At 30.1% G+C, this 17,269-nt stretch overlaps 1 protein-coding gene across 2 annotated transcripts in view; it reads right to left on the bottom strand.

The window, feature by feature from the left end:
* LOC142323887 (uncharacterized) overlaps positions 1–17,269 on the bottom strand; it is a 49,022-nt gene that overhangs the window by 7,550 nt on the left and 24,203 nt on the right. For both annotated transcript variants that reach the window (XM_075364208.1, XM_075364209.1), the window contains exons 2-3: positions 16,107–16,237; positions 500–8,390 (exon numbers count right to left, since the gene is read on the bottom strand). In XM_075364208.1, coding sequence (XP_075220323.1) covers positions 500–8,390; positions 16,107–16,237 — 8,022 coding nt within the window. The remainder of the gene's footprint in view (positions 1–499; positions 8,391–16,106; positions 16,238–17,269) is intronic.

Below are 17,269 nucleotides of genomic sequence, written 5' to 3'. Positions count from 1 at the left end.
ATAATTTTGTTAAATGGGTAAATACGCACATAAAATTTTTACAGTAAACTAATTTAATTCATATTTTTGATGAATGAACCAATTCAACCAAGATAAAGATTGATATAGTTTGGAAGCTGAAAATGTACCTCATTTTAAAAATGCCATTGCAGGACTCATGTTAAATGTTGTGACATGAAATAATATACTTTTTACCCTCAATTAACAGAAATTTTAATTACACAAATACTTATATTTACTGTAGTTTGGAGCAAAATTCAAAAACTGTTATACTGTAGTGATCTTAGGAAGCTGAAAATGTACCTCATTTTAAAAATGCCATTGTAGGCCTCATGTTAAATGTTGTGACATGAAATAATATACTTTTTACCCTCAATTAACAGAAATTTTAATTACACAAATACTTATATTTACTGCAGTTTGGAGCAAAATTCAAAAACTGTTATACTGTAGTGATCTTAAATTTTATTATTAAAATTAATAAAAATGATTAACTCACCACTACAACATCGTCACTATCAGATGCAATAGCTTTATTGAAATTTTCTATACTTTGTTGATCACCTACTGACATGACATTGGTTATTTTAACATCTTGAATACCACAATTTCGGAATCTACCAGTTAAATTAACATTTTCAGAAATAGGTGGTGGTGTTGGAGTATTAAGATCTCTTTCTTGATTTAAATTAGATGGACTTATTTCATTTATTTTTGATGTTTCTTGGTAATTTAAATCACGTAAATCACCATTTATATCAGGCACAGTAAATATATCACTATTTAAATCTGGAGTATCTTGAACAGTTTCCATATTTTGTATTAAACTGATATTACTGGTTGCAGATGAATCATAATTTGGCTCAGTTGTTATCAATGGTTGTTCTGCATTTAGGAAGTTCATAGACACAGTAGGGGCTGATAATCTTCTGGAAAGTACTTGGTTATTATTAAAATGATTATTTAAACTTACAGATCTATTAAATGTATTTCTTACACCCAAATTAAAATTACTTGTATTTTCCATTGCTGACCATGATCTTTGAAGCTGATTACTTGATTGTACTGTTGATAATGATGAATTTTGATTTGTAATCCCTAATTCCCAGTCATTCATTTGTTGATCTAATGTGGTTGAATTAGAAACACCTTGTGAAGAACTATTAACATTATTTTTTTGATCAGCAATAGTTTCAAATGAACTTGCACTAACTGTAGATGTATTGCTCTGTAAAAAATTCTGGTTAGACTGACTTTCCATACTTCTTAATACTGCATAATTTCTAGCACTTAATATTATAACTCTGTTTCTCCAACCATTCTCCCATGAATTATGATTATCTTCATTATTAACAGTATTCTGGTGCACACTTTGAGACAATTTTTGTTGAAATTGTGTTTGTGGCTGCCACTGTACTTGCTGTTGTGTTTGTGAAACCTGATGTGGCAAATTTGGTCGTTCTACATTCAGTTGTAACTGATCTGTTTGTTTATTCTTATCTTTTAGCTGCAATAAATTGCTACTGTTTAAATCATTGTTATTTAAATTAACACTGTTAGAGAAATTTGTCTGTTGCAAAGCTGCTTTTAATTGACTATTTACAGGTATATTTGATTTGGCAGAATTTATTGTACTAAGTACATCATTTATCCTATAGTTTGATTGGGTATCTTTGTTAGTAGGTATTCTAAATTGTGAATTAATCTGTTCTTGTAAAGCAGAAGTAACAGTTCTATAATTTAAATCTGTTGTTGATGTATACTTTGAACAATGTTTCCTGCCATTTTCAGTCACTATGTTCAAACTATTAATGTTATTACATGCATTTACACTTCTAGAAGCAGCTGATGAAGGCAGTCTATTATGCTGTAAAATATTCAATGAAGCTGAGTGAATAGGTTCAGTCAATTTCTGTCGTATTTGTGTAGACTCTTTTGGTTTATTATACTGCATAATATTGCTACTATTTTGAGACATCTGATTTGACAACGTTGATGGATAATGATGTATAACACAACTTGGATTGTTAGTTTGTTGTACATTATAAAGATTATTATTGAAATTGTAATTATTATTATAGCTATTTTGATACATGTTACCAGAAGATAACTGATTTGCCACATTTATTGTTTGATATGGCACAGGAATATGATTTTTTGATATGTTACCAACTGGTGGTACAAAATAATTCTCCATATTATTCATATTCTGCTGAGAATTCTGCTTTAACCGATTGTTATCACTGCTTACTTTATCATAACATTTTAATAAATTATTATTATTATAAACACTTTGAGAATTATTAACATTATACAGCGATTTATCTGTTTGTTGGTAATGTACAGTTGAATTATTAGAGAAATTACTTATATTTGTTAAAGTATCATTTACATTAATATTATTATTTTTTAAATTATAACTACTACTTTGCTGAACCGTACTTGAATTTTGCTGATTCGTAAATGTTTTATCAATATTTTCAAACTGTGTAGTATTTTTATCACAGATTTGAGAAGTATCTGAAATATTATTATTAATCTGCAAAGTAATATTACTTTCTTGTAGCTGCTTTTTACGTAATAAAGTAAGTTTCATTAACTCATTATCTAATGGTATTAACTGTGGTTGTTTTCCTTGCGAACCAATAGGTAATGATTTTAATGAATGATCTTGTGTAGTTGATACATTACTAATCTTAATATTACCAGTGCTGTTACACGATATACTTTTATCAGTACTGTTACCCACAAGTGATGTTACAGTAGTAATGTCAGAATTATTCTGGTTTTGTTTTTCGTTACTTATATCATTATTTGCAGACATTTCTGTAATACTATTCAAATCATCTGATTTGTGTACCAGAACACCTTTATCACAAACTACAACACATGGAATTTGTAATAAAACAACTTTCCCTGTTTTTTTCCTATTACTTTTAATATTTGAATCATCATCAGCTGCATTCTCAACTGTTTCATTAACTAATTCTTTTTGAAGATCAGATGACATGTCTAGTTTTCTTCTAATACTTTCTGACTGATTCTGAATGTCTTCGTCTGATCCTGAAATTCCTTCTCTTATTTTATCATTGACAGGAATAAAAACCCTGTTTTTTTTTAAATAAATTTTTTTACAGTTTTTATTAGAAGAAAAATTATCTGAATTCAAAAGTTTTTCTAACATATCTGAGTAAGTATTTTCTGATTTGTAAAATCCTAACTCATTAAAAATGAAGTTGACAATGAGATTAAATCTTTCTTGTTCCATTTCAAATATCTGCCAGTATAAATCATTATTACATTTATTCCTTTTTAGCATAGAAAGGATAATATTTTTTGATTCAAATAAATAATTTATTTGTTTGTTATAACGATGATGAATATAAGCAAATATTTTACAATAAAGTATTAATAAAAATGTTTCTTTTAAATTAATATTTCTCAACATATATTCTAACATTAACATAAATTCATAACTATGTTTTGTCATACAGCTATTAAAATCTTTTTCAATTTTTTTCTGTTCTTTCATATATAATTCTGTTGTAACCATTAATCTTTTTGCATTTTCAAATAACTGTTCTTTTTTTTCATGATCATCAATAGCTGAATTAAGAACTGTACCTAACCTTGCTAAATAATGTTCATTTACAGATTCAGTGCTAGTTAATCTTTCTATAAATAATTTCATATTTCTTAAATCTTCTGGTAAATTACCAGTTTCTTGTCCAGTTAATGTATCTTTTGATGAAGTGTGGGAACATTCTTGTACAACCATTAATTCTGCTGGTGGAACAGCCTCAACAGTTAGAGCATTTTCAGGCAAATCATTTGGATCAGAATATTGTATACCTAATGATTTTGAATCTCTAACTCTAATTAATGGTCTTTTTTGTTCAACATTATTAACTAATCGTTCATTTAACTTATGATCAGGTTCGGCCATTATAGATGAGCTTGTTTGAAGATTGATATCTTCCAAACTTTTATTACATTCCTGAATAGATGTAGAATTATTATTTTCAGTAATTTTTTCTTTTATAGAAACTGAACTTTCCTCAGTTATTTCTGTTTCTTGAGGTGTTTGGGTCAGTTCTTTGTTTTTTGTTTTTTTTATTGGTTTTTCTAAAGTAGCAGTAATGATTTCTTCAGTAATTTCTTCTTTTATATAAACTGAACTTTCCTGAGTTATTTCTGTTTCTTGAGGTGTTCGGGTCAGTTCTTTGTCTTTTGCAAGTAAATCTTCCTTGTCACTGATTGGTTCTTTTAACAGAGACACTGGCTTTTCACTTTCAGGTAAAGGGACATTCAAATTTTTTCCTGATTTTACCACATTTATTCTAACAACATAAGAATCATCTAATCTGTTTAATAAAGAACACTTTTCCTCAGTAGAGGCTGATGCAAAATGTAATGAGATATCAGAATCTTCTGTCTGTTTGTTTGTAGAATAAAACTTATTCATTTCACTTGGAAAGAATCGTTCTATTTCTTCTAAATTTGAAGGATCAAAAATTATCTGAGAAGGTAAATCTTCATTACTTTTTCTTAAACTTTTATTAGTTAACTCTTTGCCTTTACTATTTTCATTCGCTGCAATTTCATCTTGCTGAACAGTATATTTTGAATCTGTAGCAATTTTCCACTTTTCAACAGAATTATTTGTAAATTTATTTTTATTTAAAATTGCATCAATTATGACAACATCTTTATCATACATATCATTTAATTCACTTCTTGATTCATCAATTTTCAATCTATTCTCACCATCAGAATCACTTAGATCACTGTTAGATTCAATTATTTGCAAGTTTTCACATGGATAATCATTTGTTAGTATATCAACATCTGACCTTTCAGAAACTTTGTTATTGTTTGATTTTGTAAAGTGGAGGTTGCTGCAACTATTTTGTTTAATTTTGCATAGTTCACTATTTACTTCGAACTCCCTAACTGCATTACTGTAACTGTCACTTGAAGTGCTTACTTCAACTGAATGCGATTTGGATATATTATTATTATTACTGCGTTCATAGAATTTGTCATCAATTTTGCTTACTGTCTCAGTTTCATAATCTTCACCAAAAACTTCTAGAGATCTTTTCAAAGGTAAACGTCCAACATCTTTAGCATATTTTCTTATATAATAATTATAATTAAAATACTCAAATTTTCTTTTACCTTTATTAACACTCATTGCATCACCTGAACATTTGCCTTGTTTGCTATCATTATGAAAATTCTCACGCCTACTTTTTGATGATCTACAATTACGGTTAACTATTTTTGATTTTCTACTTGTGTTATAATTGATTTTATGTTTATTAGAATTTGTTTTATAATTCTTTTCATGACAAGTTTTTCTTTGTAAAAAATGTTTATTATTCTTTCTTCTTAATAATCTTTTATCTTTCCTCTGTTTAAAGCGATACAAATTTTTATTACATTTTGAATTCATTTGTAGATTATGATTATGTTTACAATTTGAGTTATTGCATGTTGCAATTAGAGATTTAGAAGAACAAGATGGCAGAGTATCATCGGAAATATTTGTTTGCTCTTTATTCCTATGAAATGAAGAGTTATTATTCTGAATGACCTTAAAAGAAGTTTCATTCCTAGATTCATCATTAGTAGTAACAGATGTTTTACTATTATGGAAGAACTCAACTTTATTTGAAGGTAAAATTGTTTTTGAATTTTCATCTTTATATTTACTATTTTTTAACACAGCATTACCATTTTTGAATAGCGTTTCAGATTTATGTAATGAATCACACGATAAATTGGATAGTTGCTTTTCATTCTCTGTATTTGATGAAAGTGATTGTTGATTCATAACCTCACAATATGTTATAATTGACTCAGATTTATTTTCATTTCTACAGATGGATGAATTTTTATTTGAACTATTTCTTTGCTCTTTATTATCAATATTTACATTAGCATAAATATCATTTGATAGTACAGAAGCTGGATATTTTTCAATAATGCTTTCTGAAGTAACAAATGATTTACTGACTTTTCTACAGAGATCATCATCTATGTTAACAGAAATTTTATTTAGAGTTATACGGTTTGGCATACATTGTATACTTGTACTATTAGCATTAAATTTACCAATATTATCATTACTAGAACTCCCTTTAAGTTCAACTGAAATTTTATCTTCTGCAATTGAAGATGAGGGCTGTTGGTTTTCTTTTTCTTTAGATAATCCAAAATATAAAGATAAATCCGATTCTTCATTATTACAACTTTGACTTCTACAATTTAAATTTTTAATATCAGAATCAACTCTATTCAACAGAGCTAGAGATGATTTATTAGAAGACGTCTCATACTTATTGCTATAGCTGTTATCTCTGTTAGACAAATTTTCATTTTTCCCCCTATCATCCACTAAATTTAATATTTGTTGTTTTTTTGTATTATAAGAATCGGCTTCAGTTTTACAATTACCAGAAAATAACACTTCTTGACTAAAAGAATGTTTCAGATCAGTTTTGCTTTTCTCAGTACTGATAATAAATCTGTTATCTTCAAACTGCACATTAGATTTACTAAGTGAATTATTTGATAAACTAGTTAACTTAATACTTGGATGCTGATTTTCATTATTATTTTTTGACACAGTTTTCCTTACATTAGAATATTCATGACTGGTACTAGTATTCTCAATGACATTGGACTCTAACATGGTTTTTTCTGGATTAACATCACACATTTTATTCGAATTACTATCAATATTTTCTTTCAATAAAACTTGTGAAGAAATTGAATTTCTAATACCTGTATTTAAATTTTTGTTACTTTTAGTATTAAAATTTAATGAACTGCTACATTCTGACAATGAGGCAGAGCGTTTATTTTTAGCTTGAAAAGAAACATCATCAGAGCAAGCAATGTTTTCGATTGATTCAGAAACAGATAATTTTTTTTTTTTTTTTAAATTATTATCACCCACGTCAGATAATTTTCTTTTAATTGGTAGAATTGGTTCAGCATTTATTTTAGATGAATTATTTTCTGATGAAGTATACTTGATATTTTTACAAGAACTAATTCCACATGAAACATTGTCAGTCTCTTCCAAAACTGAACTTTTGGTTTTTGCAAATGTTGAATTATTAGTAATGTCTGATATCTCATAATTAATACCACTTGCATTATGATTTTTAAAAGTATCTTTAAGAGATGGATCTAATTTAAGTTTTTTTTTTTTATCACATGAACAACCATCTAACGAAACAGATTTATCAAAATTTTCTGACTTTTCCATAGATAATTTATGTGAATTGACTATTCGTTTGTTTTTGCATTCATCGATTGTCAAATGAGAACTCATTAAAGAGTCAATTTTCTCTTTATTAATAGATGAACAACATTCATTACTTGATTCAATATTTTCCCTTTTTTCTAAACATTTTTTTGGAACAGTTTTCTGTTTTTTTTTACTACTATTTTTTACACTACCTACTGTGTAGGTAGATGAAATACAAGAAGAAACTGGCTTTTTGTTTTCATGTCTTACAGAACAATGACTTTGACCAGAATGATTTTTATTATTTTTTATTAGAGATGAGTTATGAAAATTCTCTGATTTACTGCTTACTGAATGTTTACTTGCAGTAGAATTATTCTCTTTTGTAGCAATTGAACTACAGATACCATTTGAGTTTTCTGCACTCTCTGAGCGATGTCTTGAAACAGATTTGTTTTGTTTATTAAGAGATGAACTCGAAGAACAAGAATTTCTTTTACGATTACTTTTTGAAGTAGTTTTTAAAACTAAATTCTTTTTTGATGAAGGCAGATTATGAGAATGGTGTAATTTAATCTGAATTGTAGTACTTGAAAATGTTTTTTTATTTTTCTTAGAAGAATTAAGTGATTTAATACGTTTTTTAGAATTTGAGTTTTTACAATTTTTGTTTGAAGCTGAACTCCTTTTATCTTTTTCTTTAGAAGAACTATTTATCTTTAAAAGAGGATTAGGAGTTAAACAAGGATTATTATCAGACTTAAATTTACATGTACTTTTTGGTTTGGAATTTTTCACTTTATTAACATTCAGTTTTGTTGTAACAATGTTTGAAGAACTTGTTACTACAGTTTCTGAACATGATGCAGGATGACAAGTTGTGTAAATATCTACAACCACTTTTTCATTCCTATTACAATTATTTCCACTCTCTTCATCGGAAAGAATGCACATTTTCCTTCTCTTTTGACTTTTTTTTAAATTAGTTGTTGCTTTTTCAGTCTTATTTGTAGACCTTTTACTATTATCAACACTGGAACTATTATTACCTGCAGTTAATGGCATCTCTTTTGTACTGGAAGAAAGTGCACGTTTTCTTGATGTCAATTTTTTTTTGCATGTTGATCTAAAAAATAAAAGTTTAAATAATATTACAATTAGCAAATAATTTTTTATCAACATTTAACAAATTAAAATATCTGAGTAAATAAATACCATGAAATGAAGGCATGTATATCTTATATTTTTTATTTTGGTCCCACAACTATATAGAAAATGCAAAACTTTACTGGCATTCAAATCCAGACAGACTTTGGAGTAAAAGGTAAATACACCTTTGTTAATATGTAATCTAATATCAGCAACACTTAACATGTTTACTGCTGTCTCCATGGTGTAAATAGGAGCCTCTTGAGTAACCCACAGTTGATAATGCATACAATTTCACTATTCTACTTACGGTCCCCTGCATTCAATTGCCATTCATCTACCAAATTCATATTGTTATTCAGGCACACATTTGGTTATATACTTCTCACCAAAGCGTTGGTTAGAGTGAATAGTTTGTAGTCATTTGTTTGGTCAGATTTTTTTTTAATTTTAGCTAATAAAGGTATGCTTATTATTGTTTTTTCCTATCATAAAATGTCAACAAAGATATAAATTTGTAAATATGTACATTGCATTGCTATGAAAAATTAATACTTCTTGACAAGACGCAAGCCAGTCAAAATGTATCATTTTTTTATCAGAGCAAATAAGTATAATTGAAATATAACTTAGTCAAATGGAACAGACACAATGATTTATGTGGCCAAGCATTATGCTGCAGAATTACTGACTCCATTGATTGTCAAACACATACACTTATTTCTTATTTCATTATTAAATAGTGTGGGTACTTCAATTAATGAAAATCTATTATGTTAAATCATACTTAAGAGTCCTGCAAAAATATTAAAATACAACTTAATGTATAAGACTGCATATACATATGCAGTCAGACACAACTTCATAGTGTCTGTAAAACATTAAAGATAGATTAGTTAAATAATTATAATAGTTGAAATTTAATTTATAAATGTGCATATTAACTTGAAAGGTATTGTAATATATAATACTATTAACTTTCTTTTACATATGTATTAAAAGTACAGTATGTATTTTTACTTCCTCATACGAAGTAAAGGAAGTATTGTGATCACGAAATTTTCAACAGAAATATCCATTTTGACTAGTTCTGGCATGATGTCTGTACATACGTATGTACATACGTACGTATCTCTATCTCATGTAACTCAAAAACGATTAGCCATAGGATGTTCAAATTTTGGATTTAGGACTGTTATTGTAATAACTAGTTTTGCAACTCCCCTTTTGACTGGACCAAAAGTGAAAAAAGACCAAAATCCCCAAGAATTTGGATTTTAGACTCTTTCTTAACTACAGTAATAAGCCCTCATTTAGAGAATTTCAATGATATATCATAAGTGGTGCTTATTTTCATTGGTTCCAGAGTTATAGCCAAATTAAATTTTAATTAATGAAATATTTGGATCTTACAATGGAAGGCACGTCAGTTCGAATTTTTTTATTTTTTAATTTAAATTTTTTTTTTTTTTTTTTTGTCTTCAGTCATTTGACTGGTTTGATACAGCTCTCCAAGATTCCCTATCTAGTGCTAGTCGTTTCATTTCAGTATACCCTCTACATCCTACATCCCCAACAATTTGTTTTACATACTCCAAACGTGGCCTGCCTACACAATTTTTCCCTTCCACCTGTCCTTCCAATATTAAAGCGACTATTCCAGGATGCCTTAGTATGTGGCCTATAAGTCTGTCTCTTCTTTTAACTATATTCTTCCAAATGCTTCTTTCTTCATCTATTTGCCGCAATACCTCTTCATTTGTCACTTTATCCACCCATCTGATTTTTAACATTCTCCTATAGCACCACATTTCAAAAGCTTCTAATCTTTTCTTCTCAGATACTCCGATTGTCCAAGTTTCACTTCCATATAAAGCGACACTCCAAACATACACTTTCAAAAATCTTTTCCTGAGATTTAAATTAATTTTTGATGTAAACAAATTATATTTCTTACTGAAGGCTCGTTTAGCTTGTGCTATTCGGCATTTTATATCGCTCCTGCTTCGTCCATCTTTAGTAATTTTACTTCCCAAATAACAAAATTCTTCTACCTCCATAATCTTTTCTCCTCCTATTTTTACATTCAGTGGTCCATCTTTGTTATTTCTACTACATTTCATTACTTTTGTTTTGTTCTTGTTTATTTTCATGCGATAGTTCTTGCGTAGGACTTCATCTATGCCGTTCATTGTTTCTTCTAAATCCTTTTTACTCTCGGCTAGAATTACTATATCATCAGCAAATCGTAGCATCTTTATCTTTTCACCTTGTACTGTTACTCCGAATCTAAATTGTTCTTTAACATCATTAACTGCTAGTTCCATGTAAAGATTAAAAAGTAACGGAGATAGGGAACATCCTTGTCGGACTCCCTTTCTTATTAGGGCTTCTTTCTTATGTTCTTCAATTGTTATTGTTGCTGTTTGGTTCCTGTACATGTTAGCAATTGTTCTTCTATCTCTGTATTTGAACCCTAATTTTTTTAAAATGCTGAACATTTTATTCCAATCTACGTTATCGAAAGCCTTTTCTAGGTCTATAAACGCCAAGTATGTTGGTTTGTTTTTCTTTAATCTTCCTTCTACTATTAATCTGAGGCCTAAAATTGCTTCCCTTGTCCCTATACTTTTCCTGAAACCAAATTGGTCTTCTCCTAACACTTCTTCCACTCTCCTCTCAATTCTTCTGTATAAAATTCTAGTTAAGATTTTTGATGCATGACTAGTTAAACTAATTGTTCTGTATTCTTCACATTTATCTGCCCCTGCTTTCTTTGGTATCATAACTATAACACTTTTTTTGAAGTCTGACGGAAATTCCCCTTTTTCATAAATATTACACACCAGTTTGTATAATCTATCAATCGCTTCCTCACCTGCACTGCGCAGTAATTCTACAGGTATTCCGTCTATTCCAGGAGCCTTTCTGCCATTTAAATCTTTTAATGCTCTCTTAAATTCAGATCTCAGTATTGTTTCTCCCATTTCATCCTCCTCAACTTCCTCTTCTTCCTCTATAACACCATTTTCTAATTCATTTCCTCCGTATAACTCTTCAATATATTCCACCCATCTATCGACTTTACCTTTCGTATTATATATTGGTGTACCATCTTTGTTTAACACATTATTAGATTTTAATTTATGTACCCCAAAATTTTCCTTAACTTTCCTGTATGCTCCGTCAATTTTACCAATGTTCATTTCTCTTTCCACTTCTGAACACTTTTCTTTAATCCACTCTTCTTTCGCCAGTTTGCATTTCCTATTTATAGCATTTCTTAATTGCCGATAGTTCCTTTTACTTTCTTCATCATTAGCATTCTTATATTTTCTACGTTCATCCATCAGCTGCAATATATCGTCTGAAACCCAAGGTTTTCTACCAGTTCTCTTTATTCCGCCTAAGTTTGCTTCTGCTGATTTAAGAATTTCCTTTTTAACATTCTCCCATTCTTCTTCTACATTTTCTACCATATCTTTTTTACTCAGACCTCTTGCGATGTCCTCCTCAAAAATCTTCTTTACCTCCTCTTCCTCAAGCTTCTCTAAATTCCACCGATTCATCTGACAACTTTTCTTCAGATTTTTAAACCCCAATCTACATTTCATTATCATCAAATTATGGTCGCTATCAATGTCTGCTCCAGGGTAAGTTTTGCAGTCAACGAGTTGATTTCTAAATCTTTGCTTAACCATGATATAATCTATCTGATACCTTCCAGTATCGCCTGGCTTTTTCCAAGTGTATATTCTTCTATTATGATTTTTAAATTGGGTGTTGGCAATTACTAAATTATACTTCGTGCAAAACTCTATAAGTCGGTCCCCTCTTTCATTCCTTTTGCCCAGCCCGTATTCACCCACTATATTTCCTTCCTTGCCTTTTCCAATGCTTGCATTCCAATCTCCAACTATTATTAAATTTTCATCTCCCTTTACGTGTTTAATTGCTTCATCAATCTCTTCGTATACACACTACCTCATCATCATCATGGGCGCTTGTAGGCATATAAACGTTAACAATCGTTGTCGGTTTAGGTTTTGATTTTATCCTTATTACAATGATTCTATCGCTATGCGTTTTGAAATACTCCACTCTCCTCCCTATCTTCTTGTTCATCACGAAACCTACTCCTGCCTGCCCATTATTTGACGCTGAGTTAATTACTCTAAAATCACCTGACCAAAAGTCGCCTTCCTCTTCCCACCGAACCTCACTAATTCCTACTATATCCACATTCACCCTATCCATTTCCCTTTTTAAATTTTCTAGCCTACCAACCTTTTTTAAGCTTCTAACATTCCACGCTCCGACTCGTAGAATGTTATTTTTTAATTTTCTGGTGACCCCTTCCTTAGTAGTCCCCACCCGGAGATCCGAACGGGGGACTATTTTACCTCCGGAATATTTTACCAAGGAAGGCGCCTCCATTGTTGCTATGTGAAAATGCAGAGAGCCACATTTTCTTGGAAAAAAAGCAGCTGTAGTTTTCCATTGCTTTCAGCTGCGCAGTACTCAGAGGACTGAGTGATGTTGATACGGCCGTTTAAGTCATTGTGACTCACGCCCCTAACAACTACTGAAAGAGCTGCTGCCCTCTTTCAGGAATCATTCCTTAGTCTGGCTCTCAACAGATACCTCTCCGATATGGTTGCACCTTCGGTCCAGCTACTCTGTATCCCTGAGCACTCAAGCCCCCTCACCAACGGCAAGGTCTCATGATTCATAGAGGAGGAATTTAAATTTATTGATTTATTAAAAATTATTAACCCATGATTTTAAAAAAGTTAAATAATAATTCAATAATAAAAATATGAAAAAAAATCAGAAGTTTTTAGTGAAATAAAATTTATGTACTTTTAAAAATGTGTATATGTAATTTAATAGGCATTATATATGTGTATATGTAAATAGATTTGGTGAAACATCTGATTATTTAATATTAATTATTATTATTTAATCTTATTATTTTTGGATTTTCTAGTTTAATTTCTCTTTCATCTTATTTAATTATTCTGGAATTTCTGTTTAATTTTATCTACATTAAAGTTAACTACAGAATGACAAAAAAAGCGGGAGTGCTACTAAGAACATGTTTAAAGATGAAGTTCAAGGAACAACAAGATAATGGTGTTGAGGATAAAATGAAACTATTTTTTGGGCTGGTTTTTTTGTAGGCGAAAAACACTTCCACTATCATCACCTGAAAACTATATTAAAATGAAATTTAAAACAAAATTTTTATTTATTTGTTGTAATAAGTTTACAAGTTTACATCACAAGTTTACAAGTTTACAAGTTTAACAAGTTTACATCACATTATATACTTGATTCCAAAATTAAAATTTGCAACTCTATAGCAATTGGCATGAATACCTGAAACACACAATAATTTAAATATTTGAGTATAAATGGACGACCCTAAAAACATTTTGTTGTCACCTAGAATAGTTTGCATGTTAGCCTCTAGTTTAAACTTGTGACAATACCATACAACAGATAGTCAGTTCGCAGTTGCAGCAAGCACCAACTGATGAATCTGTTATCAGATATACATGAGTGAGCTTAGTGTGCCCTATTCGCCAACAGCTGATAATAACCTCCTCCTGATGATTATTTCTGCTTGAGGAGCTCCACAGGACACAGTGTTCTTAACTGGATGAAGTTTATTCTTAAGATAATGGCATTCCATTCACACAACCACTCATAAACTACCCTCTTTTGAAAACAGATAAGATCATTTGAACGATTAGCAAAAAACAAGCTGGAAACAAGCTTCTTTTGCCGCACTATCAGCACACTTGTTGCCTGAAATTCCAATATGGTTGGGATCCAGCAAAAGCTCAGTTGTATTACATCTAGTCATTCGCAAAAATAACACACTGCATCGCATAAACAGGGTGTCTGGAAAATTAAGTCAAATACCTGTAAGACACTTATGGAATCTAAGCAAACAAGAACATGTCAAAATTTTGGGCTAACCATATGTAAGGTCTTAATTGCATACAGTTCTGCGACCAAAATACTGGTGGTGCTGGGAAGGCCAAACTTGTGTGTTCTATTGCCAACTACAAAACCACAACCAACAGAATTAGCATTTCTAGAGTCTAAAAGTAACATCAGGATTTGTGTTATCCATAATATTATAAAATTCATTTTGCAAGATAACCCGAATTTGTGTTCTTATATTGAAGCAAAAATTGATGAGAGAAGACTGCCAAGGAGGATAATAACAAGGAGCAATAGTAAGTACAGTAGTTAATTGTATACTTAGAGCTGAAAAAAGATTGTGAGCTCTGATGCTTGGTGGAGGAGTTGATCTTGCCCTTGGTATCAAATCCAATGTTGGTTAGAGAGCACCACGTCAAATGTTGGATGATTTCATTGCACTATAATACAAGCTATGTATGTGCAAATCATTTGATTCAGTCTATTTGAAAAGGATTGCTCACCACTTTCCACCAGTAGACTTACCACAGAGGCTTGAACGAAAAGCACCTGCAGCAAGATGGATGACGAATGAATGATGGACAGAATCTATCATTCTAAGAGCAGTGAATCATGGAGATTCAGCTTCTTTAAATGTGTTACCCATGTTAGTATTGCAACCTGCTACAGCTGGTAAAATGCAACCTGCTTCAGCTGGTTCAACATTTAATTTTCTCCAGAGGAAACTTGAAACCAGTCGTTTTACACCACGATTCTAAACTGGTTATTGTATTTTGGAGCAAAAAATTTTTTTTTTTTTCGTCAACAAATAAAGAACACATAATGGGTTTTCACATGCAGTTTGTTAAACTATTTATGGCTAATGCAAATACGGTAACACTTACGAAACTTCCCTGTGGTATTCAGTTTTCTTTTGTGTAACTTCTGGATATATTGTTCCAACTTAAAAGTTGAAAGATCAACTACTGAGGAAACCCCTGATAATTGCAAGGAGATTTCCTTGTATACCCCATTCATGCAGTTTATTTATTAGGATTCTACTTCTCCAAGCTGTGTCGTGCGCCTATTGCATATCAAAAAATACCGCAACCAGGCATTGGCAAAGTAGGAAGTTGTTTTGAATAACAGATTCAAAGGCAACTACATGATTGATAGCCAATCTACCTTGGCGAAAACTGCATTGTTCTGGGGCAATTAGGGTGTTTCTCTCAGGTAGATGACTGAATGTGATATTTCCAGGGGAAGTGCCACGGGAATTGACTGAATGTGATCATTTCCAGGGGAAGTGCCACGGGAATTTTTCAACACATACCTCAGCTAATCAAGAAAAAAGGGATAAAATTTAATTTCATTACAAGGGTGAATTCAGGAAAGATTAGCTATGTATAGAGTAGATAATTAATATAGTTTATAATTAGTTTAAACTATCATTTCAACCAGTCATTTTTACAGTTAAATCTTTTTCCATAATACTGGCCTACTAGAACAAGCACGCAGCAAACATAAATGAACGAACAATCACTATCTGTGAAAAATCATACTCAATGCCAGTTAACTTTCATCATAAATTATGGAAACTGATTTATTGATATGATTAAGACTACTGCATGATGTAAGCTACATAATCTATAATTACATGAATAATAATCTATATTTCATACTTGATCAGGATGAGATATTTATTTATTTATGATACAGGACAGAACAGAGAAGAATAAATAAAAATATTAATAAGTACCTCTTTAGATGCCAGTCAAGTTCCAGTTCTGTCAACCTTGTAAGTTTTACACTACAATCTTGAAACAACTTTTTGATCGATAAAATCACATCTTCATCTTCTAACCCACGAGATCTTAGACATGATTCAATCTGAAACAAAAAACATCAACTAAAACAGTATATATAATAATAAAATACATTCTAATAATAACAGCTGAAAAAAATAAGTATTTCTCATCAGGTATAATGTAAAATCCATTATGCATCACCCAAAACACTAACTAATAAGTGTTTCCAATATTTTAAAAATAATAATTATTTGATAAATATTCTAACCTTTTATTATTGCTTATCAAAACATAATTTTAAAAACTTAACATTTCTGCTTAAGAATAAATTTCCTAATTTATAAGATCTCAAAAAGAATAGTTTACAATACTTATTTTTTTAAAAAACCCAAAATTAAATAATTTGTCAGTTATTTAATTATTTAAGGGTGAAATTCTCTATTAAGATGATGGGCCTACATTTGAAAATGAACAGTAAACAATTTAAATTTTTACAATAAATAAAAACAAATAATTTTCTGCACATTTCAGATTCAAATGCAGAAGAGTCCCTCACAATTCAGAATTCTTCGCATGTCTCATGTAAACATTTTTTTTATACATAAATTAGGATTTTAAAAAAAATAGCTCAACAAAAGAGCAAGATAGAGCCAATATTTTAATGATTAGTTTAAAAAACACATTTGTTTAAATGTTTATTAGATGAATACTAATTAATAAAAACCAAAAAAAACTATTCATCAAGGTATGGGCAAAACACCACTTTCCAAATATAATAGATTTTGATACAGATTTTAACAAATTTAATGGGGGTTTTATCTTATATCTTCATTCTACAAAACACACCTTCATGAGGATAATTTAAATAAAGATTTGAAGCAACCCAAGAAATGATAGCATGAAGAATACCACAATATTTCACCTTAATTCTGATAAAAGTATACTGTGAATTTTGTTAAATTAGTTCTGAGCAATTTTTTTCTGGTGAAAAATAGTAACAAAAGACTCCTCGAATATTAAAATATTTGTAAAATAAGGTGAAAACTAAGATAATAGGAATAAGACTGATAATAGGAGTAAAATTAACAATTAGGACAATATATCTAACACGAAT

This window comes from Lycorma delicatula, chromosome 4 (genome assembly GCF_047948215.1).
Source record: "Lycorma delicatula isolate Av1 chromosome 4, ASM4794821v1, whole genome shotgun sequence".
NCBI lineage: Eukaryota > Metazoa > Arthropoda > Insecta > Hemiptera > Fulgoridae > Lycorma > Lycorma delicatula.
Note: the sequence above shows the minus strand (reverse complement) of the source record. Positions and strands in the feature narration are given on the sequence as shown.